This window comes from Onychostruthus taczanowskii, unplaced genomic scaffold (assembly GCF_017590055.1).
Source record: "Onychostruthus taczanowskii isolate IOZ18803 unplaced genomic scaffold, ASM1759005v1 scaffold4, whole genome shotgun sequence".
Taxonomy (NCBI): domain Eukaryota; kingdom Metazoa; phylum Chordata; class Aves; order Passeriformes; family Passeridae; genus Onychostruthus; species Onychostruthus taczanowskii.
Window position 1 is genome coordinate 4,986,985 of NW_024501459.1, and position 26,188 is coordinate 5,013,172.

At 38.2% G+C, this 26,188-nt stretch overlaps 1 protein-coding gene across 1 annotated transcript; it reads left to right on the top strand.

Annotated features, from left to right (window-relative positions):
- Positions 1 to 6: 6 nt before the first annotated feature.
- UBXN2B (UBX domain protein 2B) lies at positions 7 to 13,669 on the top strand. The gene is made up of 9 exons (XM_041413055.1): positions 7 to 136; positions 2,556 to 2,656; positions 4,187 to 4,258; positions 5,781 to 5,940; positions 7,442 to 7,519; positions 8,858 to 8,967; positions 9,439 to 9,576; positions 9,706 to 9,867; positions 12,016 to 13,669. The coding sequence occupies exons 1-9, from the start codon at positions 11 to 13 to the stop codon at positions 12,176 to 12,178; spliced, it is 1,110 nt and encodes a 369-aa protein (XP_041268989.1). The 5' UTR covers positions 7 to 10; the 3' UTR covers positions 12,179 to 13,669.
- The last annotated feature ends 12,519 nt before the right edge of the window (positions 13,670 to 26,188 follow it).

A 26,188-nucleotide genomic window follows, 5' to 3' on the forward strand; every position in this document is an offset into this window, starting at 1 on the left:
CCCCCACAAGATGGCGGACGGCGGGGCAGCGCCCGCGCAGCCGGACGGGGATGTGCCCGCCGCTCCGGCCGCCGCCGGCCGCAGGGATCGGCAGCCCCGGAGCAGCGGCCGCCCGCCCAGCGCCCGGGATTTGCAGGTGAGAGGGCGGAGGTGCCCCTTCCTCTCCTGGGGGCGGGGTGGGGCCGGGCCGGGCGGAGCGCCGCGTCGTCTTGGGGCCGCCCCAGGCCTTCCCTCGGGCCGGCGCTGAGGGGAGCGGGCGGTGTGCGGGACCCCCGGCGGGGCTGCCCCGATGTGCCCTCTGAGCCCACTCGGCCTTTCTTCCTTTAGCTCCCACGCCCTTTTGGGGCTGGGAAGGGGAGGACGCCTCTGGAAGAGAACTAGGCCCTTTAGTAAACGGTGTGTGCTCAGTTCTACAGGGAACGGGAAGGGCTCTCCCGACACTTCATAGCTGGGTTTTAACTGTCCTTGAAGTTATTGAAGTGCCATTGCATTTTCTGATTATTTTATAGGAATGTCTTGTCCCGTATGAGAATGTCAGTCTCTGCAGATGTGGTGTAAAACTAAGGACAAGATCTTTTCCCAGGTCTAAGTGGGAAAAGTAGAGTGTGATAACAAATGTAGTTCAGCATCAGTACTTAAATGCTTAATCACAAACCCTCTTAGCAGTATTCTTTTTTTTTTTTTTTTTTTTTGTGTGTGCGATTTGACAGTTTATGAAGGTTCAAAATCCTTTAGCAAGAAATTGATTGGAAAACAGATGAAACTTAGTAACTGAAAGTGTCTCTGTTCTATTTAATTACACATAATTGACAGAAAAAGATGGGTATAGTTTTTTTCATGATTACTATTTGGAATTTTCATAGGTTCCTCTTAAGATTAATTTTGCTGCAATCATAGGATGCTTAGAGTTGGGAAGGTTCTTAAAGATCATCTGGTTCCAGCCCCAATGCAATGGGCAGGGACACCTTTCACTGGACCAGCTTGCTCAGAGCCCCATCCAACCTGGCCTTGAACACTCCCAGGGATGGGGCATCCACAGCTTCTCTGGGAAATGTTTTCTTATGCCTCACTACCCTCTGAATAAAGAATTTCTTCCTAAAATCTAATCTAAAAATCTCCTCTTGTAGTTTAAAACCATTCTGCCTTGTCCTATCGCTATCTGCCCATGTAAAATGTTGCTCTCCCTGTTTTTTTCTAAACCCCCTCTAAGTACAAAAGACCCCAGAGAGATCCCTCTGGAGCCTTCTCCTCTGCAGTGTTACTGTTGTGTTATTCTCCGGATTGCTTTTTTGCTACAATATGTAACAGTAACAAAGTCTGTGTCAACACTTTTGGTTGGTAGGTTTAGGCAGCTGAAGCAGGCTGGCATTCTGACTAGATACTTATTGATAAAGTGTTAAACGCCAAGGAAGTACCCTCCTGGGTCTGTGCCACAATATGAGATGGGGCATGAGGAAAGCACAGAAGCCTGGCCGTGCCCTTCTGTGCTCTCTCAGCATCCCTCAGTCCTTAGATCAGGGATGGTATAGGGTATGTTGTCTATGATTTACCCATCAGCTTTACGTATCTGAAAGGAATTTTCTTCTATTCTCAGATGGAATAGAGGCCTTCAGCAGATTTTTTTGGGCTCTCTTTTCTCAATTTAATTTTCCTGATGAATATAATTCCTCATATTTATTTTTCCCTTGCAAAAAATACCTCATAATATTACAAAAACAACAACAAAAAAATGGGATTAATACCCTGTGTTTGTAGCAATGTGTTTTCAAGGACAGATGATGTTTCATTTCATTTTAATGTGTATCCCCTCTGCATAAAAACATAATGAAATTGTAGCCTAGTACCTTTTCTGGTGTATATGAATGTCAGTCACATAGTGTGAGCAGACTGGTTTGGGGACAAAGCTAAGGATGATTTGACAAAATAGACTCTTATTCAGGACAAAAGAAAGATTGCTGAAATGACATTGCAGGTCCCTTACATACATTTCTAAGAGTGAGCTTGCCAGTGATATGGCAGTATTTTGGGAATCCTTGGGAAAAAGTTATTGGGGTTTGTGTAAGTTTTTGTGGAGTGATGCCTTGAATTCAATCCATCAGGGCTGAATTTGTTCTTCATCTCAGTACAAGCTTATTTGAATTATGTTTTTTACATTTCTCTGTCAAATGTTTGTAAAATTTATTGTTTGCTTCTGTCAGAGGGTTAGGTTGCTGCTTTATTTCAATTTGTTACCATTAATGAACTGATGCTTAATATCTCTTTGTGTATTTACTCTCGTGACTGAACCTAATACAGATTTTATGTAGCTGGTGAAGCAGTAGAAACTAAAGGATAGCAAAGTGCAAGTTCCAAGTCATAATGGCATTTAAGCATTGTGCAGTTTGGTTTTTTTTTAATAAAGCACAAGGGAAGTTGAATTTTAGCTGGGGCTCCTCATGTTGATATTTCTACTCTTCTGGACAGATGCATATTTCACATTAATTTTTGTCTTATTTCTATTCTAGATGTAGTTCTTGAGTTATAGACTTACAAAAAAAGAGTTTTGTTTCCTACAGCTGGCCTTGGCAGAGTTATATGAAGATGAAGCTAAAAGACAGTCATTGTGTTCTGACAAGCCAACAGCTACAAAGATCAGTACCCCAAAGGTATCACAGAGGTAAGATGTGGGGTTTTTTTTCAGAAATGCATGGATAGGTGTCTTATTAGCTCACAAAACTTCGTCATTCCTGCTTGATCCCTCCTTGTATTAAAAGCAATCTATGGCAATTCATAAACAAAAATTGTGAATCCCTGCAATAAGGCATTGTCTGTCTTCTCAGAATGCTTTTAAAATTTATTTAGGAGCATTTTTACCAATTGGTATTCCAGGTATTCCAAAACACTTTAAACCCATTTCATGTGAGATGCTATAAGCAAAATGCTGTGTTGCTCTTTTTTTACACAGACATATTTAGGAAATTTGCTGTATCAGAAAATTATTGCAGTTCTTTGTTTCTTCAAAATTCAGTAAACTAGCAGCTTGTGTGAAACTTGGCAAGTGAACTGCTTTCAGTGTTGTATTTATGGCAGTGCCTGATGAGACAAACAGTGATTCTAAAAGTTATTAGTAGATTCCTGTGGGGTGACAGAAATAAGACGGGCTTCTTAATGAATTTGTCTGGGTTGGGCAGGTGGAAGGAAAGATGCATATCTATATTTCAGTCCAGCTTTTCCTAAAACACTACTAAACTGCAGTGTTTGCTGTTCACATAACATTTGAAGATTCAACATAGTCCTGGATGGTTTTTATAAAAGTATCTTGCTAGTTTTTAATTAATTAAAAAAAATAATTTAAAGAAGATAAGTATTTCTAAAACCACTGACAGTGATGCCATAACAAGCCTTGTATGTGGCTTGTTTTTGAATCACTGCTGCCAGTGTGGATCTCAGTGTTAAAGGACGTCAAGCAACAGAAAAGATCTTAGTCACCAGTTATGCTTCAAGTTCACTGTAAATGCAGAAATCTCTTCAGGAAGAGAGACTTTAGCAGAGTATGTGACACTTGGAAGTATAGGGGGTTTTGAGGGTTTTTTTGTTTCTTTTGGTGAACCCACCTAAGCTGACTAACCAGCTACATAGAACTAAGTTTACAAACAAATAAAGCAGACAGCTTCATTTGCCAATACATCTCATGAAGTTATAACTTCCCACTCCCAAGCAAAGGAGATGCTGCAGTACTGTATCTCAAATACTTCAGTGTGATGGTTGGCAAATACTTGTTACTTGCTCTCATTCGTACTGGAATCTGTGTGAGAAGGAAGAGATGAATTAGTAGACTTCAGTTTACTCTCAGATGAGAACAGTGCATTAATTGCATGGAAACAGTGCTGCTCTTCTATGCTAGAAAAAAATAATTCAGCTGGAATAGACCTATAGTGGCCATCCAGTCCAACCGTTCATGCAAAATGACTCTGCCATATTTGTGTGCTTTCCTCCGTGTTTGTTGAGAAGCATTCATGGCTGTGTACTTTGGCAAAACAAACCTAAACCAAAACAAACCCAAAACACCAAGCCACCAAATAAAACCCCCAAAACCAGAAAACACAACTCAATATTCTTAGTTTTTGAAAAAGAAGTAGTCTCAGCAGTTAAATATGAAGTTTATGTGCCAGTCATCGTCAAATGTTTTCTTTTATTCTCTTGGCAGTCTTAAACTGGATTCTCTTAAAAGGTTGAGAAAACCAGAGAGAAGCATGAGTGATGACAAAGAAAACCAAAGGTATTTTCAAAACAAAACAAAAAAATAATTTAACAATTGTGAAAGTAATTGGGGTTTGTGTCACGTTCACACTTTGCTCCCTCATGTTCTTTCAAAATGCATGTGAGCTAGGTCTGTCCTGCAGAGAGCTAGGGGACTTACTACAGTGTTAGCTGAACACTGTTGTAAAATTATATTTATCAGAATCTGGCTGGAGCGATGTAGGACCTGTAGATGCCTTAACCTGAATGGTTGTAAAGGTCGTAACTTACACTTGTACTCAAGAACTTTTTTGTCTTTCTGAATATACTGAATTGTTCTGTGTATCTATTGCTCAAATAGTTGAGTACTTTCTTTCTTTCTTGAATACAAATTCTGATAAGAATTCGTATTTCATATCCTTACCACTATCATTCTTTTAAATCTAATAATTAAAGATTTTCCATGTGAATGATAGTTGGGGTAATGAATACTGATTTATGTACAAGGGAGACATGTTACTCAAGGATTGACAATTATGTGGCATTATAAAAACAGTGTTATTGTAAAGTACCCTCATACCAAATATTCTCTTCTGGTAATTGTAAAATATGATGGAATCAACACATTGTGAAGGCATTGGTCTGAGAGACAGTTTCACATGGATTAATTGATTTGCCTTACCCCAAATGGTTAAATGTAAAAGTTGAGGAAAGTGGAAAGCAGTTATTAGTTATTAATGCTTCCTGTAATCAAAGGCAAAAAAATCAGGTTTGCCAGATTTTGATTTATTTACAGATTTTTTTTACAGCATCTATTCCAATGATATTTAGAGATTGTAGTGCCTTTCTCAAGATAATTCTCAAAGGAATATCTTGATCTTCGTCATCAAACAGATACAGTTTTGAACAGGATTATTTGTAGTTTAGCATTTTGTCTTCAAGAGCTAGTAATGGTGCTGTGAAGGAAAAAGAACCCACAAACTAGCTTTCACAACAGTTTCTGCAGGTTTTAAAATGCCTTGAAAGGTAATTATATTTATTTAAAAATTTCCGTTTCTGATACTGTTAGGAATGGAAGTATGCTAGATCTTTGAATTAAAAAAAACAAATTGTGGCAACTGTACCTGGAAAACCTGAACAGTTTTATATTCATTCTGCTAAGGTGGTGTTAGCTGTGACTTTATATTCTATCCAGTCCAGGCACAGTCCCATGCACAGAAAACCTCTGAGGAAATCCATCTTTCTGGGAGTGGGTGACAGTCATATAAGATGCCCAGCTCCATCAGGACTGTGTTCACTTAAAACTTATGGCTTGCCCTCTGATCTTTGGCATCTGTTCCAGAAGGCACTTTGGTAATTTGTTAGTCAAGTGTCTTTAGTATAGTGCTGCTGGGATTATTGAGAAGGTTGGAACCAGGTGAAACATTTATCAGAATGAAAAGGTTTTGTCTCTTTGTTAATTTTTTTTGCCTCTTTGTTAATTTTTTTTTCTTTTGATGGAAAGAGAAAAATTGTGCTTGTTATTTAAAGCATTGTTGCTTATTTGCATTACTATTCTAAAGATTTTATTCAGGTGACTCAGAATATAGAGGATTACAGATTTCTGGGGCTTCTAATAATCCGAGTAAAATTGTTGCTGAGCTCTTCAAGGAAGCAAAAGAACATGGGGCTGTCCCATTAGATGAAGCCTCAAGAGCATCTGGTGATTTCAGTAAAGCCAAGGTAAAAGTTAAGAAATGTGTTGATCTCTCTTTACATTTGTGTCTCTGAAATTCATCAAACCACAGGAGAGCATGTGCCTCTTTCTGTGATTTACAAATAGCAGATTTGTTCAAAACAGTTTTATATTGTCTGTTTTCAAACAGCTTGCTCTAGAAAATAAAGAGAAAGAACCTCACTATTTCATAGGGAATAATTAGAAATCATCAGGGACTGAAATTATATGCTTTGTTTTTAATTACAATTGATTAAATAAGAAACCAGACTAAATTTGCATCCCAAATCTTACTTATAGAATTGCTCCTAGAGAGTTGTGGTCAACAGTTCAGTGTCCAGATGCAGGTTGATGACAAGGTATCTGTAGAGGGACCAGTGCTGTTCAGTGTCTGTAACAGTAACACAGACAGTGGGGTCAAGTGCACCCTCAGCAAGCCTGCAGGTGACACCAGGCTGAGTATTGCAGTTGAAGTGCCTGAGGTCTTGGATGCCATCCAGAGGGATGAAAGAAATGGGCTCATGGGAGCCTCATGAGGTCAACGATGCCACATGCAGGATTCTGCATCTGCATAAGGGCAACCCCCAGTATCAGGCTGGAGGATGAAAAGATTGAGAGCAATTCTGGGGAAGGACATGGGGATAGTGAAAAGCTGGAAATGACCCAGCAATGCGCAGTTATAGCCCAGAGAGCCAAACATGTCCTGGGCTGCATCACAAGAAGCATGGGCACCAGGGTGAGGAAGGGAATGCTGCTCTTCCACTCCACTCTGGTGAGAGCACACCTGGAGTGATTCATCCAGCTCTGGGATCCACAGCACAAGAAGGACAAGAAGGAAGCTGTCAGAGCGAGTCCAGAGGAAAGCCGCAAAAATAATCAGAGGGATGGAGCATCTCTCCTATGAGGAAAGGCTAAGAGAGTTGGGATTTTTCAGCCTGGAGAAGACAAGGATCTGAGAAGACCTTATTGCAGCCTTCTAGTACTTAAAGGGAGCCTAAAGAAAGGTGGGGATAGACTTTTTAGTGGGCCCTGTTTTGGCAGAACAAGGGGTAAAGGTTTTAAACTAAAAGAGGGTAGATTCACACTAGGTATAAGGGAGACATTTTTTACAGTACGTCTGGTAAGACACTGGAACAGGTTGCTCAGGGTGGCAATGCATACCCCATTCCTGGAAACATTCAAGTTTGTTACCTTTAAAGGTCTCTCCCAACCTGAAGTATTCTATCATTCTTATGTTTGAAAAAGTGTACAGTACAGAAGATGAAATGTGTCACAAAGCTTTTTTAGTTTGACTGTGGCTGCTAGATATAATTTTCCACTTAGAAAATACATGATAGAACAGTACTTGCTTTTTATCACAGAAGCAAGCTTGTAGATGGCTTTTTTCTCTTCTTTTTTTTTTTTTTTTTTTTTTTTTTTTTTTTTTTTTTTTTTTTGTGCCTAGGTAAGAATTTTAATAAACTGTTTTAGATAATTATTTTATAAGCTTTTATTTGTATTTTTTTCCAGTCATTTTCTGGTGGTGGATATAGATTGGGTGACTCATCACAAAAGCACTCTGAATACATATATGGAGAAAATCAGGATGTAAGTAAAATTCATAGCAGAAAAGAGAACCTCCAACAGAGGCCTGCTTAATAATGTTTGCAGCTTGAAATGCCAGTATTACTGAAACTATGTTTATGAGGAGAAAATAATAGCTAAATATTAGCTACATGTTCAGTAGAAATTGTTGAAGTTTCCGAAGAGATGTTTATTTGGATACCCCTAAGGCCTCCATGATCGAACTGTCAGATGTAAATTACTTTGAAATTCTTAGCACACCTCCTTTTCAGTTACTTTCCACTAGGTGTTGTCCTGGGTTCTCTTAGCTGTGCTAACATTTTAATGGTTTTAGAAATTGATTCTTCTTGTGGCTTGCAAAGTAGCCCATCTCAAACTGGATGGCATGGATGTGTCCTAGGGAAGGTGAAGCAGCAGGCTTGAGGTCTTTCTTTCCCATCCCTTAAAAAGCAGGATGTGAAGGAGAGGGTGAGGAGAAAAGAAGTTCTCTGCACTTCGCTATTTTTGTGGATGGCTAAAGCAAATTTTCAGCTTGTCTAGAAACAAATACTAAGGCCAGAGGATGTGGTCCTGGCTAGGGGGTGCTGTTGTGTCACACAAGGAGCCTTCTAGTCTCCAGGAATCCTTCTACTCCAAGTAACAGCCAGCTGTACCCAGCCAGAATCTTTCTGGAGTGGGCTTTCTGTAATTGGAAGCATAAATAGTTTTCTAAGGGAAGGCCGGTTATACTGGCTGGGAAAGCCTAGTTTTGCTAGATGGTAAAGCACTTAGAAGGAAGAGAGGATGCAGGTTTTTAACTGGAAGGCGCTGGCTGGACCTTTCATGTAGGATGTAGCAAAATAAGAAGGGAGCAAAGGAGGCTGGTTTCCAGGATTCTTAGCTTTTGATCTGAATGGAGCTACTTTCAGCTTTGTTGGAGCTCAGCATGTAATAATTTGAGGAAAGTGTAGGTTTTTCTGTAACTGATGTATCAGCAGTAATTTGTAATTTTATGGGTTTATTTCTTAATTTCTCAATAAAAATGTTTACTGCTTTTGGAAATAATTGGGACACTATGAAGATCACTATACCCTCACTGTATCATACTGTCATGGATAGCACATTAAGAGATTCTTTTTCCCAAGGCAGGAAAGTGGTCTAGAAAAAGAAAGTAGTCTATAACTATTGGGCTTTTTAAAAAATAATCTAACAATGACAGTTACAGTGCAAGGTATTGTTCTTCTTTTGTCATTTGCCTTCTTGTTTTGTGGTCTTGTACAAAATCTGTTTAGTGTAGATCAAAATTTCTATAACTAGTCTGTGCAAAATTGTGCTGCCTTATTTGTCTTTCTTCACTTTTTTTAAACTTGTTTTACTTCATAGGTTCAAATTTTGCTGAAACTGTGGAGGAATGGATTCAGTTTAGACGATGGCGAGTTGAGATCCTATTCAGATCCAACAAATGCTCAATTTCTTGAGTCAGTTAAAAGAGGGTAAGTTTAAATGACAACTTTTTTGAGGTATGTCTGTGAAGTGAGGTGAAGAAAAATCCTTTCTCCACATACTTATCAAAAGCTCCAGACTTCTTCTTTGCCTGAACCCATAAAATATAGTCTGTATTTGTCACCAGATGCATGGGACACTTAAAAATTTGCAATACTTTGGTTCTTTTGATGGTTTAACTCTGAATGGTACTTGTTACAACAGCTTTTATATTCACACTTTTTTCCTAGCTCATTCTGTGATTCAGTTGTCAGTATATTCTAGGTTTTGACTGTTCACTGTTTTTTTTTTTCTTCTTTTAGGATGAAATCAATTCATAAAACAATTGAATATGACTTTCAAAGTATACATAATATTAATATTGACTCCTCCTGTGTGTGTAGTTTTTGGATGATTTCTTTTTGCAGTTCAGAATGTAATTGAAAGTGTAATTATTGTAATGTATTATTTTTGTAATTCAGGGAAATTCCTTTGGAACTGCAGCGACTTGTTCATGGTGGCCAGGTAAATTTGGATATGGAAGATCACCAAGAACAGGAATATGTGAAGCCCAGACTGCGATTCAAAGCTTTCAGTGGTGAAGGGCAAAAACTTGGAAGGTGAAGAAAGCTGATATGTTCTGTGCTCTGTATTCATATGCTGTTTCATTCCTATGACTGAAAATTTCAGACTACTTTGTCATGGTTCCATTAGTAACATCTGGTTTGTTTTTTTTTTCAATCCTATAGCCTTACACCTGAAATAGTCAGCACACCTTCTTCCCCAGAGGAGGAGGAGAAATCCATTCTTAATGAACCTGTTCTGATTGATGATTCCATGCCAGCAACTAAAATTCAAATTAGATTAGCAGATGGAAGCCGGTTAATACAAAGATTTAATCAAACACACAGGTAAATTGATTCTGCATCAATGCAGGTAACAGTAACTTTCAATAAGTTTGTGTTTTGTTGTTAAATGAGTCTCAGCAAAACGTCAAAAAGGGGGAAATACCAGCCTTGCTGAAATGTATCGTTCTGTGTCACTTTCATTACATGGATATATGATAAACTATCAGAAATTCTGTACTTGGAAACACAATATATTTGATAACTGCAATTTCTGTTCAAACTTTTATAACCAATTATGTCCTTTGTTTTTTAAGGACGTAGGAGAGGCCGTAATTGTTCCCAGGGCAACTGAAATCTGTATAGCCCCACCATGTAGTCATCCCAGCCCTGGGCCCTCCTTGGGAGGACCAGGTGGATGACTTGGGAAACACTGTGAAAGCACTTTATTGTGAAGTGTGGAGTATAGTCTCAATTGGAATATAGTCTACACTATGGGCAGAGAAATCCTGTGGCCCATAATCAAGAATTTCAGCTTTCTACCTTGTTATACTTAAGGCTGTGACAAAACATGACACGGTCTGTAAGTGTAGACTGCAGCCCATATGCAGAAGGTTATGTAGACATTTTGTGCTCATTTGCAATTTCAGCATGTGGGTTGGACATAATACTGAGAGCTAACTTCTGTTTTGGATGGTCATCTACTAAGAATTGGCAGTGTGTGAGCTTGATGGACATTTTAGATTTGTTAGTAGCTTTGCTTATTAGAGCTTGGCACCGGTTTTATTGATGTTGGGGCAGTGCCACAAACAGTGTTGGCCAACCCCATGAGGTTATGTTAGTGCAAGGTTCTGCAAAGCTCTGCTCTCCACTGCTGGGAGATCTTTGGGCAGAGGACATTTCCACCCATGCTTTAGCACTGTTAAAGCCAGCCTTAATTTGAAATCTGCACTATTGTGTTAGAACATGGCTGCAGCTTGAATCTGGACTTGGAAGTGGTGTACATGGACCCAATTCCATGTTAATATTGCTACATGGAGAGCTCATCTGTTTCCTTTTTTCCTCCTGGCTCAGAATAAGGACAAAGTGTAGCTTTCTTTACTTGGCAGTTTACACAGACCACAGTGAGGACATTTTCGCTGAGATACCAGTATGGAGGAAGATACAGCAGTATTTTTTGATAGTTTATTTAATATAGTTTATTATATTTTTGATAATACATGCTGAGAGTGCAGGCCGAGATCCTTTCTTCTCCGCATCTGCTGAGAAGTGACTGATACAAACCATGGGGCTTATTGGGAGCCTCTGTAGCTGAGTTGTGTGTTCTTCTGTTTGCATGGAGGGGTAGAAGTGGTAAGCTTGCCAGTAACATCTGTAACAACCTAGATTGTGTTGACAGGAGATTGTTTAATTATTATTAACTTTTTCTTGACTGTGAATCTTTATGATTATCTTTAGCAGCTGATTTTGATCATATATATGGCAAAGTGCATTACTTATGTCAAAGGCCTTGAAGACTGATAGAAAGCAGAAATCACTTCTTATTTGGCTACAGTAAATTTGCCAGCTTATTAATTGCAAAAGAGCTTCACAGATTTATTCTCAGCTTAATGTCTTAATAGAAAAACCTCAAATTTCAGGATTTTATCTCTAAAATATTATTTTTTGTCCATGTCTTAAAAATTAAATTATCCTTGTTATATTGTTTATGTGACTGTTTTATTAACGGTTGTTAAGAAGTTCACTGCCAAGTGAAAATAGGGGAAAGCTCTTGCTATTGAAGTGCATTAATAATTCCTGTCTGCTTCCTCCTCCCTGTCACTATATATTTTAAGATCTTCTTCCATTAATGATTTCATCTTTTTGGAATATACTAATTAATAATGAAACTTTTGACAGTGATATTGAGATTATTCGACTTCCTCTGTTTAGGTATCAGTTCACAGTATGCTTCCATGTTAAAAATTTTGTTTCTGTTATTTGAGAAAACAAGCACCATTCACTATAATTTTTCTGGGGATTTTTTTTATGCAAGAACCAAATAATTGTAAGCTACAATCATTAGTAATCTGGATCAAAGAGAAATATGAAATCTAGAACTTACTTAGTAGTTTAGTCTGCTTAATGGTTTTGTGTTCTCCGATCATGTTAATGCTCAGAGATGTATGTCAGATGGAATCATACAGAGTTTTCATGTCCATATCCTTTTCACAGGATTAAGCATATTCGAGATTTCATTATCCAGTCCCGTCCAGCTTTTGCAACAACGGATTTTGTTCTTGTGACTACCTTTCCAAATAAAGAGCTAACAGATGAAAGCTTGACACTACAAGAAGCAGATATACTTAACACTGTGATTCTTCAGCAATTAAAGTGATCTTGTGATTGTTGTACAACATAGGGACCCTGCTCTACTGTCATACAATATGTTTCCAACAGATGAAAGAAAGGAGATATCAGTGTCTTTTTATTTCCTCTTTTCCAGGGATCATATTTTTGGATTTCATGTCTTCCAGCTGTAACATATCTAACTTTTTTATTTTGATTTCTCAATATTATTCAGGTTACTTTCAGTGTTAAAATTAAGGTTCTGTATGTTAATGTGTTTCAAACCACATCTTATACTAAATGTGAAATGAGATATGACTTTGTGACTCATTTTTTTGAGGGGGTTGGGAAAAGGAGCATTTTTCTGAAGGGGACAGTGTCTTTCATAGAGTTGGTAAGATTTGCACTATGGAAATGTTCTATGCTGCATTGACAAACAGCCATTTGAAAACTTAGACTGTAGGTTATGTTTACCTTGAAAACTGTATTAATATTAAGATGTTCTTTTAATAGGTTTACAGATAATTAATGCCCTAATATAATTTTTGTACGTTCTATTTGTAGTGTTTCATGGTGTAGTATAATATTTATATTCTAGTTTTTATGTCATTTTCCTTGTATTGTTGCTGTGAATGAGTTCAGGAGATGCAAACCTCAGCTGTTGCACACTATAATAGAATGTTCTTATTTGTATTCTAGTTGTACTACTTGTGATGAAAATAAATATGAATTTTTTTCTTCTTGAAAGTTAGAGAAATGTGAGAGACCACTGTCATCTGGGGAAATGATGTGATTTAGAGGAGGCCTCTGGTCATCATGAATCTGAGTGTGCAGTTGGACCCTGTGCAACAGCATGATTTCTTACACAAACAGTTACTTAACCCCAAACAAAAATACACTGAGGTGCACAAACACAGAACTGGACTAATTTTGTGCATGCAAGTGACAGCATAAATGTGTTAATTGGTCACGTATTTTTGACCTGAATTTCAGTTGTTTATATTTGCAATTTTGGCCAAAGGTATTTTGTAGTATTCACTGGGGATTTGGTTGTGCAGCTTTCACAGTGCTTGTTTGGAAGCTGTATAATTAAACCCCTTCATCTTTGAAATTACATATTTTTTAAAAAAACTTGCCCCAACACTGCAGTAAGCAGGCAGGAGTCTTATGCTGGGGGAAACTGGCTGCTGTGCTTTAGTAGTATGCAGTTTTTTAGTATTTTTGGACTTCTATCAGATGAGTGGATCACACTCTGAAGGAGAATAGGTGGCCTGTATCTCTTGTACCAATATGTGCTAAAAATTGTTGTTTTCCATGTTTATTTTGTTCTGAAAATATCAATACTTTTTTATTTATGTTAAGGTTATAATTGCTTCGTGTATTCTTACATTTTTACCTCAAAGTAGATATTTGACTGAGTAGATTTTAAACATGCAGTTGTATTTGAAGTCTTTTGTTTTGCAGTCTGAATATCTGCATGATTTTTAATCATAATTCATTTCATGTGCTAAGTAATTAAAGTTTTATGTTTAAGATCACAGACAAGTCTTCTTGTGTTATTCCAAATTTACATTGTGATAAGGTGGTGATTGTGTTGGGTGCAAATATTTAAGCCTAAACATAAGGGAGTTGTCATGTACTATGCATGTATTTTGTATCTGATATACTAACAATTCTCTATAAATGCAAGGCCAAAGTTCATGATATTGATTTTGGGCAGTCTGTGGTTTGGGCATATTTAGGTTCAGAATATAGGTAAAGTTACACTGCTTATTACTTCTGAAGACCATTATTGATTAAGCAGTGATGTATGAAGAAAGGGTGTTAACTAAATTGTTAAGTTTTTTCCCTTTTATGCCAAAACCTACCACTACATGTTATCACAGTCTCTTTGTTTCAAATACCTGTTAAATTTCAGTGTTTAATGGCAGCTGAGAGTAACTGGGGATCCCAGAAGTTGAAATTATTTTGTCAAGCACTAAGAAAATGTGTCAATGTTTATGTTTAAATATTTCACTGCTTCTCTGTACTTGAAAACCTATGGAATCGTCCATCTCATAATTTTATATCATAGCTTTTATTACTATAAATTGTTACTTATAGCTAACATCTTGGCCTTTTTGGCACAAGACTGTTCTTTGAGTGCAGACCTATGTGGATATGCAGTTAAGACTGGCTACAAGGGAGAAAGAACTTGGTAGAAGATGATCTTTCTCTCACAGTAAGGCTGCAAGGTTTGGGGGTTCCGTTCAGTTTCCATTAAATACAGGTAACAGTCCTATTACTTGCTTTTATAGACAGCCTATGAAAAGCTCAGGCTTCACCTCAGCTTGACTTTCCTAGAAATTCTTTATCACAAAAGAGCCAAATAATCAAAATCTGGGTTTTTTTCCTTAAAGAAAACTCCTCAGTAATAATTTATTCTGGATAAACACAGCCTTGTTAGTTTTTTTATTTTGTTGGTTTTTTGTGGTTTTTTTTTTTTTCCCCTCAGCAGTCCACTGAGATGTTTGCAAACATTCTGCTTTAATTAAACTACTGGACACACTTGTATAATTAGCATACATTAACAGTTATCTCATGCTGTTCTTGCTCTTTGGTGAAAATCTGTCCAATATTAAATGAAGCAAGGAAGAGCACACAAGTACTCTGAGGTGCTATTTGCTACTCCCTGCTTAGTTGCTTGCATGAAGTTACAGCTCCCACTGTCTTTAAATTGTCTTACTCTGTGCAGGGAGAAGAGACAGATGCATCTCCCCCTTGCTCACACTGCTTAAAGCTGGCAGGCCTCAGTGTTGGCATGTGCTGTTCTCTGGGCCCATGAGACAGCAGCAAGGGTCTGGGGTAAATGCTGAATCAATGGCAAGGCAAAGCAGTCAGATTCTGCTGTTTCTGTAGGATGGGTATAATTGGAATGGGTTCCTGAAAACAATAAAAGTGGGGCTGCTTCTATTTAGCCTGGAAAGCTCTGGTCCTGGAATGGGGTTAGATGAAAACAGTGCAGCACAACTATCTACACTATCTGAGGTTTACAGAATTGACTTTGTGACTGGGAGATGATTTTAATCCCTGTGTTTGTTTTGGTGAGTTTGATCAAGTTTGAGTTTATGGTGCTGGTTCTGCTTCTTAACGACCTCTCTTTTGAGAGAGCATTTCCATTGAATCTTTGGTCCCAAGTTAAATTTCTTCTCTTAAAAAAGCTCAAAACAGGTAGCTTACGAGGAAGAAAACAGGGATGAGGTGATTTAAAGTGGGCAGTTACTTCACAGGGAGGAAAGCGTAGCACTAATTAGAAACTTGTACAAAGCTGGAAATTCAATTCAGGTATTCTCAAAGGGAAATTCAAACACAGTTTTCAATAGCTGAACTGCTGGAATGAAGCAGCCTTAAGAATAAACTTTCTTTTTTGTGTTGTTGGTTTTTGTTTCTTTTGTTTTATTTGGGGTTTTGTTTGTTTGTTAAAATCTCATTGTTGTGCTGGCTTTCTGTAAGTTTTTTTAATTAAACCAAATTTATTTAGGTTCGGTACTGATGTAAAATAAAGTAAAAAAAGATGGCTTAGTTTTTGACAAGCAACTTGCTTTGCCCTTTTCTAGTAATAATTAATAAATTCTGATGTATGTTTCATATTCAAAGGGCTGGAGATGTTACGTATATCACTGTATGTATTCAAATTTCCATTACAAGCCTCCCAAAAAAAGTCTGCTGAATATCAAAGAACTCAGATACTGGAACTCAACTTCTTACACTTCTTAGTTGTAATTCTCCTTTAGTAATGGTCTTGTTCTGCCCATAATCAAAGAACTCCCTGGCAGCACATCTGAAGGTTAAAGCAAAGAAACTATGTTTAAAAACTTTTTCATCTAAAACTGAGAAATGGGGAGAGTTCTTTTCTGTTCACTGGGAGCTGTCTGTTCTGGAGTTAAATATGTGGTCTACAAGCTATGTGGTTTAGCTCTTTTTCAGGTATATGAGAAGGTAGATTTCTTATTCCACACTGCATTCCACACTGCATTCCCATGCATTAAGATAAACCAAGAGAGAAAATCTTAACTGTATTAAAAATAAATTTTAAAAAATCCTTCAGGAAATTATTCTGGAAGACCTACTATTTTGCATTTATAAACCTTTTTCAGTCCAAATTAATTTGGTGAGCTCTTAGACTATTTAAATACTAGCAGGCAAGAATTCACAAATGGGAATAGCCATGAGTCATTTTTCTAATCTGATGTTTCTAGCTGAAGTTTGAATGGAAGGGACTGTTTATGCAGGGCCATGAAATTGGTATTTGTTTCATAGAATACTGGGTGCTGATATAAGAATTTTGTCTATTCTAGAAAAAGAAAAAGAAAAAAACATTCATAGTGTTTACTAGCTCTAACAGTAACACTACCAATTGATTGCACTTTGAGGACAAAATAAATTTTCTGATTTCCAAATTAAATTTTTGTTTTCATGAACTTTTTTATGGCACCCATGGAAACTTCAGAACTTCAGTGCTTGCCTTGTATAAACCACAGACAAATTTCCATTTCAGTGCAAAGAATTAATTTTTGTTTATCTTATGGCTGTTCTTAATCAAATAACACTAAGTCATCATTAATCAAATGTTCACAATGTAAATGTCCTTACAGTCTCTCATGACAATTTATTCTGTTTTAAACTAGATTTTGCCAACCAATACCTCAGCCTGAATGTGAAAGTGTAAGTACTAGTTTTTTTGAAAGCTTGCAGTTAGAGAAAAACACAGATAAAATATTTACTTCTCTTTGCATTTGAATTCTTTTCTTAGCAAACTGATTCTTGGTATATGAAACTGAGAAATTTTCAATAGAGATGACTTTGTCTCTGAATGCAGAAAAGTGCTACCACTCTTTATCCATGAATTAGTATCTCAATACATGTTAATAGTAGTTTCCACTTATTTTTTTATCACTTTTTTAGTATTGGTGCTCTTGTTTTGATGTTTTCCCATGTATGCTTTCACCTCTTTTAACTATAAAATCATATTCTGCATATTGTTATTAATGCAGGACTTCTTCCCATAGCAGCCCTCAAATCCTGTAATCTAAAAGGAATCACTGAAAGTGGAGGAGGGAGCATATAGGATATAGGCAAATGGTTATGTCAAAAAGTTTTTTACTAAACTATTTGCTCCTGCTCTTATAGTCCAGTAATTTGTTTCATTTTCTAAGGCCAATTCCTGAAAACTGTATTTTGTGGAAACAAAGACCTTAAGCCAGGTTGCAACTGTTTGGTAACCTTGGACACTACACAAAAAACTGTAAAGCCAGCATTTGCTTGCTGAAAGGACTGAAGTGGAGAGATCAGACAATTAGACCGTAAAAAGACTTGCTCAGGGTTCAGGTTCACTTTTTTCCCCCACTTCTCTCTTAAATCCTAAGACTGGAAAAATTTGGATAAACCACACACACCTTGCCACCATAGGACTCAATAATACGTAAGGTTGACTTAGCTAGTATTTTCTGTATTCCTGTTGTTGCAGAGCCTGGCCTTTGGAATCCAGTTCTGTCTGCGTTTTGTGTGTTTGTAATAGGATCTCATGGCCCAAGTTAAGAAAGAAGCTCAGGTCATATATATGATAAGGATATGGAGTAAGTCATAGTGAAATAAATGTGAGAAAACTATAACCTTGAAAGGATTTTGGAGGAACTTTGACTATTCATGTTTCTTCTCTAACCTGCACTGACCTCTTCCACACAGAGGTTTTCATTTATTTACTGATCTAAACATTATTTTGTGCCTGTATAGAAAGTCTCTTTAAATTCTGTCTTCCTATGCAATTCCTATTGACCTGCCTGTAGGCACCCATGAGAATAATGAACTTTATGTTCAGTGCTTTCATCCTAGCTTTGTTGTGGCTGGTTTCATGTCTCTCAGCATGACTGCAGTTCTGAAAAATAGTGGCTGCCTGGTTGACAATCTTCAGGTCCTACTGCAATAAAACTTCGAAACAATAAAAAATCAGATTCATGACTGTGCTTTTGTTCCCATCAGCTGTAGCTCCTATTGCTTTGACTGATATCTAGTATCAGAACATGTCAACCTGGCAAGGTCTGTTTACCTTCGCTGTCTCTGTGGGTGTTATTACCCAACCGACTGCGCAAGCAGAGAAGGTAGAGCTGACCCAAAGCCAGTGATTTCCAAATGGCCTTTACTCATAGTCAAGGCCACCAACAAACACGCGCTTAATTTTATGAGTTTTCTTAGAATAGTAGCATATCCAAGCTCAGAGACTGCTGCTGGCTTTGTACAAGCACACTAACAACTTATTAAGTGCTGTTAAAATAGTGAGATGTTTTTATTATTTAGAAAGCTACATTCAGCTAATAGACTTGCTAAGAAGATGATCAGAGGGATATAGCACCTCTCCTATGAGGAAAGACACAGAGAATTGGGATTGTTAAGCCTGGAAAAGAGAAGGCTTTAGGGTGACCTCATTGCAGCCTTCCAATACCCAAAGGGAGCCTTCAGGAATGATGGAGAGGGACTCATTATAAGACCAGGTAGTGACAGGATGTGGGGAATGGCTTCAAATGGAAGGTAGGTTTAGATTTCATAATGCATAGTAGAAGAAGTTAGAAGAAGTTAGGGCATTCTCTGTGAGAGAGGTGAGGCACAGGAACAGCATGCCCAGAGAAATTGTGAATGCCCCATTCCTGGAAGTGGTCAAGGCCAGGTTGGATGGGGACTTATAGAAGATGTCCCTGCTCATGGCAGGTGGTTTGAAATCAAGATGATTTTTGAGTTCTCTTCCAACCTATCCCCTTCCATGATTCCATGATAGTCTTAGATGAACAAACCAGTCTCTTTTCTGTAGAGAAACAATGTGATAGTCAATAATATGGATTTTTGTAATATATTCACTAAACTTGAGATTCTGTAGCTTTGTTATAGAAAGCTTGTTCACAGTTATAAGAATATTTAATTCTTGCAACACAGAGTTTAAAAACCCCATAACTATACAATTATGGTCCTGCCAAATGACTAGGCGGAGGTTCTTTCTCCTCTCTTTACCTTCACATTCTGAGGGAGGAATAGATTATAATTCATATCAGGTATTTCTCCTAGAAAAGCTCCAACAGATGTGAGTGACAATGAAAGACACTGCTTTCTTACTCCAGCTATCTTAGCACCCACAGAGCTTTCAGTCTATACTTCCCATGAAGGCGGCTGCACATCTCTGATAAATGTCATTCCTTCTTTTTCTATTCTTGCCCTATTAAACACCTGCCACTGAACTGAGGGAGTCTTCTGACAACAAAATTTCCTTCTGTACTGTCAGGATCTCATCTATTGTGTTGCACCTTGTCCATTTTATTTGGTCTTCTGCAGCTAGTGCTTCTGCTTGAGTAATGAGGTGCTTTGGTGGCTGATCACATTAGTTTGTATTCCAAGGATAGTTCTTCTTTCTGAGAACTATATTTTTGTCCATATTTAAGAAATTATTTGGAAGAAATATATTAAAATAGAAGGAAAGAAAACAACTCTTCCCCAATTCAGTAATGAAAGATTGTCACTTTTCATGTAAACATCACTAATGGATTCTGCTGTTTACACTCTGCACTTTTTTTTTCCCCCATAGCTAAGCTAAATTTTTCATATCAAATACTTTTGACTTTTTTGACCAAGTGGACAATTATCATGTGTAACTTAAGTTCAGGGCACTTTGGCAGTATTACCATCCCAGTTTTACCCCTGTAATGTGATTTTAGCCATCATTGCAGCTGATCTGTCAACCCGTGACATGCTAAAAACTGCATAATGCAACCTGGGAGAACTTCCCCTTTCTATTGTTTTTCTTTTATTTTTTTTGTTCCTTTGTGTTCTGAAGCAGAACAGATGAAATTGTTGTAGAAGTCAGCAGGAATTTGTTCTTATCCTGTGATCCAATGAGTTTTATAGATAAGGAAGTTAAAAGGCAAACAAAACAAAGCAAATCTTGAGCAGCAAGTGACTTCTTATGACCTTCCTCTGAACACTGCATCAGAGGTTAAACAAGGCCAAGTGTAGGGTCCTGCAACTGCATCAGGGCAACCCTTGGTATCAACAGAGGCTGGGGAATGAAGGCATTGGGGGCAGCTCTGTGGGGAAGGACTTGAGGGTGGATGAAAAGCTAGGCATGATCCAACAATGTGCATTTGCAGCCCAGAAACCCAAACGTGTCTTGGGCTGCATCAAAGGAAGAGGTGATTCTGCCCCTCCACTCTGCTTTTATGAAACCTCACCTGGAAGTGCTGTGTCCAGCTCTGGGATCCTCAGCACAGGAATGAGGAGTGAGTCCAAAGAAGGGCCACAAAAAAGTAGAGAGAGAACACTTCACCTATGAAGACAGTCTGAGAGAGCTGGGGTTGTTCAGCCTGGAGAAGACAAGGTTCCAGGAAGACCTTCTTGCAGTCTTTCAGTACTTAAAGGGGGCCTGTAAGAAAGATGGGCACAGACTTTTTAGCAGGGCCTGTTGCAATACAACAAGGGGTAAAGTTTTTAAACTACAAGAGGAGACTAAAGATGAAGAAATTTTTTATGGTCTGGGTGGTGAGACACCAGAACTGGATGCCCAGAGAAGTGGTAGATGCCCCATTCCTGGAGACATTCAAGGTCAGGTTGGACTAGGCTCTGACGTAGTTAAAAAAGTCCCAGCTCATTGCAGAGGAGGGTCTGGACTAGATAATCTTCCAAGGTTCTTTCCAACCCAAACTGTTCTGAGTCTATGAGTTGCCTGGCAGAGGAAAAAGACAGATGTGATGCACATGTCAAATGGAAAGATGTGTGTGGACCTGTTGGGACCACTGTCACCAGTGACAACTCTTTGAAGAAGGATTTCTTTCCCTTTATTTCACAAATGTTGGGAATAGGCATTAAGAAAGGGAATGGCTGCAAAGACTAAAACATAGTCTTTGTTCTTAGAATCATGACTTTATGAGCTTTTTAAATATGACTTAGTTTTTTTTTGTATACTAGTGAGATTTAGGGTAGAACTCTTACCAAGAAGAATTTTCCAGTTTTCTCATGGTTTCTTTAGAATTATTTATTTGAATTATGTCATTAATGAATGTAATTTCTTTCAGAGTTGGGGAGGGGGAAGTAACAATGGAAGTAGATTTGACATGCATCTATGAGCTAAGCAAGACAGGATTTTTTTACTTTCTCTTTTTTACCTTCTGAGACTGTTTTCTTTTGCTCTCTGCATAAGCAAGCAATTAATAAAATTCTCATGCAGCAGAAACGTAAATGTGTAGAAGCATATCAAAATAAATAGAAAACCAAAAATGTAGTATTGTAAGGTATCAGTCAGTGACTTTGACTTGTGATTAGGAATTTGGGAACTGGTCTTTTCTGTTCTATTTTAAAGTAGAAAACCAAGATGCAGTACTGCACCTGAATATTTACTTTAAATGTTTTGTGCACCATGCATCTCACTAACTGCTTTGTGCCTTATGGCTGTGACAGTCATAAGACACTGCATACTAAAATTTAATGTCAGCAGAGATAAACATCTCTCTAGTTTGATGGATCTGTATTTGTGCATACAGCAATAGATAGAAAATAATTTTTGGAATCTGCTCAGATACATCTCTTCTGTTCATTCAAGTTAATAGAAATATACAAAGTCACTTTCTGTCCTTATTCCCGATGTTATAGAGGAGAATTTCAAGAGCAGTACACAATGATTTCTTTTCTTGTGGTGAAAGTTTTAGATTAAGTTCCTTCTGATATTGAAAAGAAAGGAAGCAAACCTGTGCTAAGTGTCTTGGGGAACTTTTACTGTATAAGAACTCCAAAGAATTGGTTGGTAAATATTTTCAAAAGCAAATGCTGTATGAGTTCTTCATAGATTTCAATACATTAAATTATCATGTAACTTTATCCTGGTAGGATAAAGTTAACAATTCTATGGGTAAGATTGAAAAGAAGGTTTAGTTACTAGGGAAGCTATGAAAATAATTAATTCCGGAAAGAATTGGATGATAGCCATTTAGTAGATTTGACCTAAAAGTCAAGCATGTCAGAGTTTTCAGTAAACCAAAACATTGTGACAGCCAGTATATATCAAATTAAATAAAATAATACGCTTTCCATCTTTTAATCTTTTAACTTGAAATAATTTTGAAATGAAAACTTTTAAAATGGAAGAAAACCAAGAATGTGTCATTTTGAATACAATGGAAGGAAAGAATTAATTTTCTGATTTCCAGTTGAAATTTGTATTTCAGGAAATATGAACCCTGTATAGCTGGTTTGAGTGACTACAATTTGCATTTTTGCCTCAGAAGTTGTTGGCCGAACTATTTTTCAGATTGGTGCAATCTTGACTCTCCTAGTTAATGCAAAAATTACATGATACAATTCCTGAACCAAAACAACTGTCTCTCCAGGACCTCCTTTCAGAGTGTAATCAAGAGCAGAAATCTCCAAGGCAGTTTTATTATTTACATGCTTAATAGCTATTGTTCCTGTTGAAATAAAAATTTGCTTTTGAAAGCTGATGACAAAACTGAATTCAGAGCTTGCATTTCTTTGATGGTCCTCAAAATTCTGAGAATGGGATTCAATTCAAAGATTGGGGCACTTAAATGTAGGTATCTACTTGTGTACATTTATGCATGAGCAAAATGCCCAGCTCCCATTCTGTTCAGTAGAGGTTTAGGGCTTGATCAGGCAGCTATCCCACAGCCAGATGCCTGGAGCTTTTCAGTTTCTGAAGACACCATGAGGTCAACAGACTCAACACCTGACTTTTGGGACTGTAACTCTGTATGAAGGGAGCCCAGAGATACATGGGTTACTACAGGGTATTTCAAATGTCTCTACTTCCTGTGAGGGGAAAAATGAGTCAAACCCTTTGTGAGTGTCATCATGTCAATTTAGAGATTTATTTGGTTTACCCTAAAGTAACACCACATTGGCAGCTGCTGGTGTTCAGCTGCCTGCATGTGCTGGCCAGATCTCCACCATCTGTATGAGTTTTGAAATTTAATTCATGTTTCATAACCTGTGAACTGACTCTTACTTTGGGTGTCTGTCACTCTCAAAAGAGGACTTTAAATATTTTTTAATCTTATTTTCCTGTAGTCTTTGGCAGCACAAACTTAATATTTTTCAGACTACAGCATAGTTTCATATGTGACACCCATTATTTCCCTTTCTTTCTCGTATTCTTACCACATACTCATTACATATTCTTATCACGTACTCATTACAAAAATCACTATTACACTGAAACTAGGAACTAGAAATAAAGACTTTTAGGTTATGAAAAAAAATTGTCTGAAAAATATTAGAATTATTCCCCAGATAAACATAAGAAGCAGTAAAATCCTGTATTCCTTTAGCTACCTCTTGTTATCCAGCATATTTTTGACACAACATAAATTGTAATAGTGGTTCCATGGTGCTGGTGATGGCTGCATGTGTCTTATTTGTCAGGCTCCAGATACATTATACTCTGTATGGCTTCAGTGGCAGTCCTCTGCACAAGGTTCAAGGCTGATTGATAGTACACTTTGATGTACTGATCTTTAGCAATAGCTGTAGTAGTGGAACACCTTAATAAACGCTGTTCGAGGCCACTTTCAAGGCTGGACATTATCACCTAATTACTTTGATCAGAGTCGTGGCAAATATTTGTACAGTACATGCATGTGGATTCAGCCTGTTGTATTTTATTTACAGAGTAACTTTTTGGAATAGGGTCTGTCTGAGGTCTACTCTGGAAATTGAGATTCACGGTTTCCACAGAACCATGCTCTTGCAGACCTCTTCTCCTCATCTTCTGAGTCCATCCTATTGTATCTCCTCAGAACCACCTTGTCATACCCTCCCTTAACCTTTTGTTCCTCCCTAAACATTGTTACCTAGTGCAAACTTATTTCTGTGCTGTTCGTGTTCTGTCCCTTTCTTGCTTCACAGCTTGCTGAATGCACATTAAAAAAAATCACATTGTGGAGCACTGCTTTGAAGTGTTATTCTGGCTCCCCATCAAGTGAATTTATACCTGCTTCACTCAAGCGATGCTGCTTCACAATGTCTTTATTGGGCTCAAGACTCAAAATCAGTACCCCATCCTCACTCCCTCTTGGTCACCCATCAGCAATCTCTGTCACTGTCCATGCACTCCTTAAAATGTTATCTTGCCTTCTGCATAATTCATAAGATACAGTCTCCCATAGACATTCCTAACAAAACATTCACCCAAGTGTTTCCTCCTTGTGCTGCAGTAATTTTCCAGTGCTGTCCTTTCCTATCCTTCTGCATCCATTGGTATTTTTGCCACAAAGGGCATTTATTTGTGCTGTCATCTCCCCTCCATTGCTACCTTATCCTGAATTCTTTATAGTACCAAATATAAACTTTCTTGCTTCCAAGGAGATTTGTACCTCAATCCTCATGTCTCTGTCATCTGGTATTAGCTGCCTAGTTCTAGTGGTTTAGATCTGACCAGATCAAGATGCTTTGGTGTCAGTGATATACTTGACCTTCACCGACCTCTTGGTCTCTTCAGACCACTAGCTGTCATTCTGGCAAAGCTGCCTCATTCATTCCTTGCCCTCTTCCAGATGGATGGTTTCACCTTGTCTTTTCCTTAGATGGTGACATCCCTGGGAAAAGCATGGTGGTTTTTGCTCTGTGTTTGTACAATTCTTATATCAAGTCCTTATATGTGTGGAAATAATATTAGTAATAAATAATGATGGTAAAACTATTCTTAGCAGTGAAGACTGATGAATAGGCAAGTAATTTTTGCTACCATTTAGCTTTAGAAATAATTAATGGGGCAAGATGGTGCTGGCCTTCATCTCTCACCTCTGCTCTGCCCGTGCCAGGAACTTCAGCAGGAAGCTGGGGTCTTCTGAATTGCAGCCAGGCAACTCTCTTCTGGCACTGCAGTGCCTTCACTAGGAACCTCATCTGCAGACACCTCTGCAGTGTGGTGTGTGTCTTATATCTGCATCCAGTACCCCTATTCTCTGGCTACGGTTTCTGCAAATTCACAGGATTATTAAATCAAAGGATTTTAAGGACAGTCCTCTTACTGTAATCTCTGTCCAGGCACAGGAGAATCTCTTCTAAGTCCAGATATAGAACTTCAATGGACAACAGTTGTTTTGGTCTGTTTAGCCAAGTTTGCTGTGTCTAAATAATACATGTAAGAAGTTAAGGTACCAAGAGTAGTATGAGGCACAGTGAACACAACTCATGTAATTGCATCATCAGTGATTCTCCCTGTTGTTTTTAACATCAGCTTTTAATTCTTATAAGTATATTATTCTTTGTTCCAAGTTCTTACATGGAACATCGAAGAAATAAAATAGCCATGAAATTCTCCGTTCAATGTGGAGGATGTATTTTTAGAAAGTGCCCCTTTAACTATTTGCCTTTCCAAGGTTTTGCTTACTTGGGCAGAGCAGTTGAGCTGAAACGTTGCATAAAGCAGAGAAGTCTTTCCCTTAGCCTAAGGAGCAATTATCATTAAAGAAGAGCAGAGCAGAGGTCACTGCAGGACATCAAGACCCAGTTCCCCTCTTGCTTGCTGATTCAACCCCTGGGACAATGTTCCTGTGCTTCAAACCAGACATGCAAGCTGCGGCAAGGGGGGAACAGAGCTTTTTGCAGGCACAGAATGTTCGTATCTGCCTCCAATTCCCTTGCAAGATCTGGCTTACCTTTAGAGTCTAGTTGTCCATATTGAACACAGGCTGGGATGAGGTGGGGTTTGGAACTGCTCTCTCTCCAAACCCAAGGAGAGACGATTCTGGTCCAAGAGCAGGTGGCAGAGCCACAGGCACATCCTGGGGCAGACAGCAGGGACTGACTCTGTGCTCCTGCTGGCCAGCACTCTGCACAGGGTGCTTACCTGCAGCTAACATGAAGAGGGAGGCTTCCCAAAGCCCTCCAGAACCCAACAGAAAACCAGCTGGTTTTTTGAAACCTGCTGAGCACCTCTGAGAGCAAGTCTGTTCCTCAGAAACCTTGCCCAAATCCCAAGCATCCCAAGGAAGCTCTGCTTGTTCTTGTCCTGGGTAAAGGGGAGTTGATT

Excerpts from the sequence above, each read along its gene's own strand:
- UBXN2B (XM_041413055.1), top strand. The coding sequence starts at position 11 with ATGGCGGACGGCGGGGCAGCGCCCGCGCAGCCGGACGGGGATGTGCCC. Across the intron at positions 137-2,555 it reads CCAGCGCCCGGGATTTGCAG|CTGGCCTTGGCAGAGTTATA; the intron begins GTGAGAGGGCGG and ends TGTTTCCTACAG. Across the intron at positions 9,577-9,705 it reads GAAGGGCAAAAACTTGGAAG|CCTTACACCTGAAATAGTCA; the intron begins GTGAAGAAAGCT and ends TCAATCCTATAG.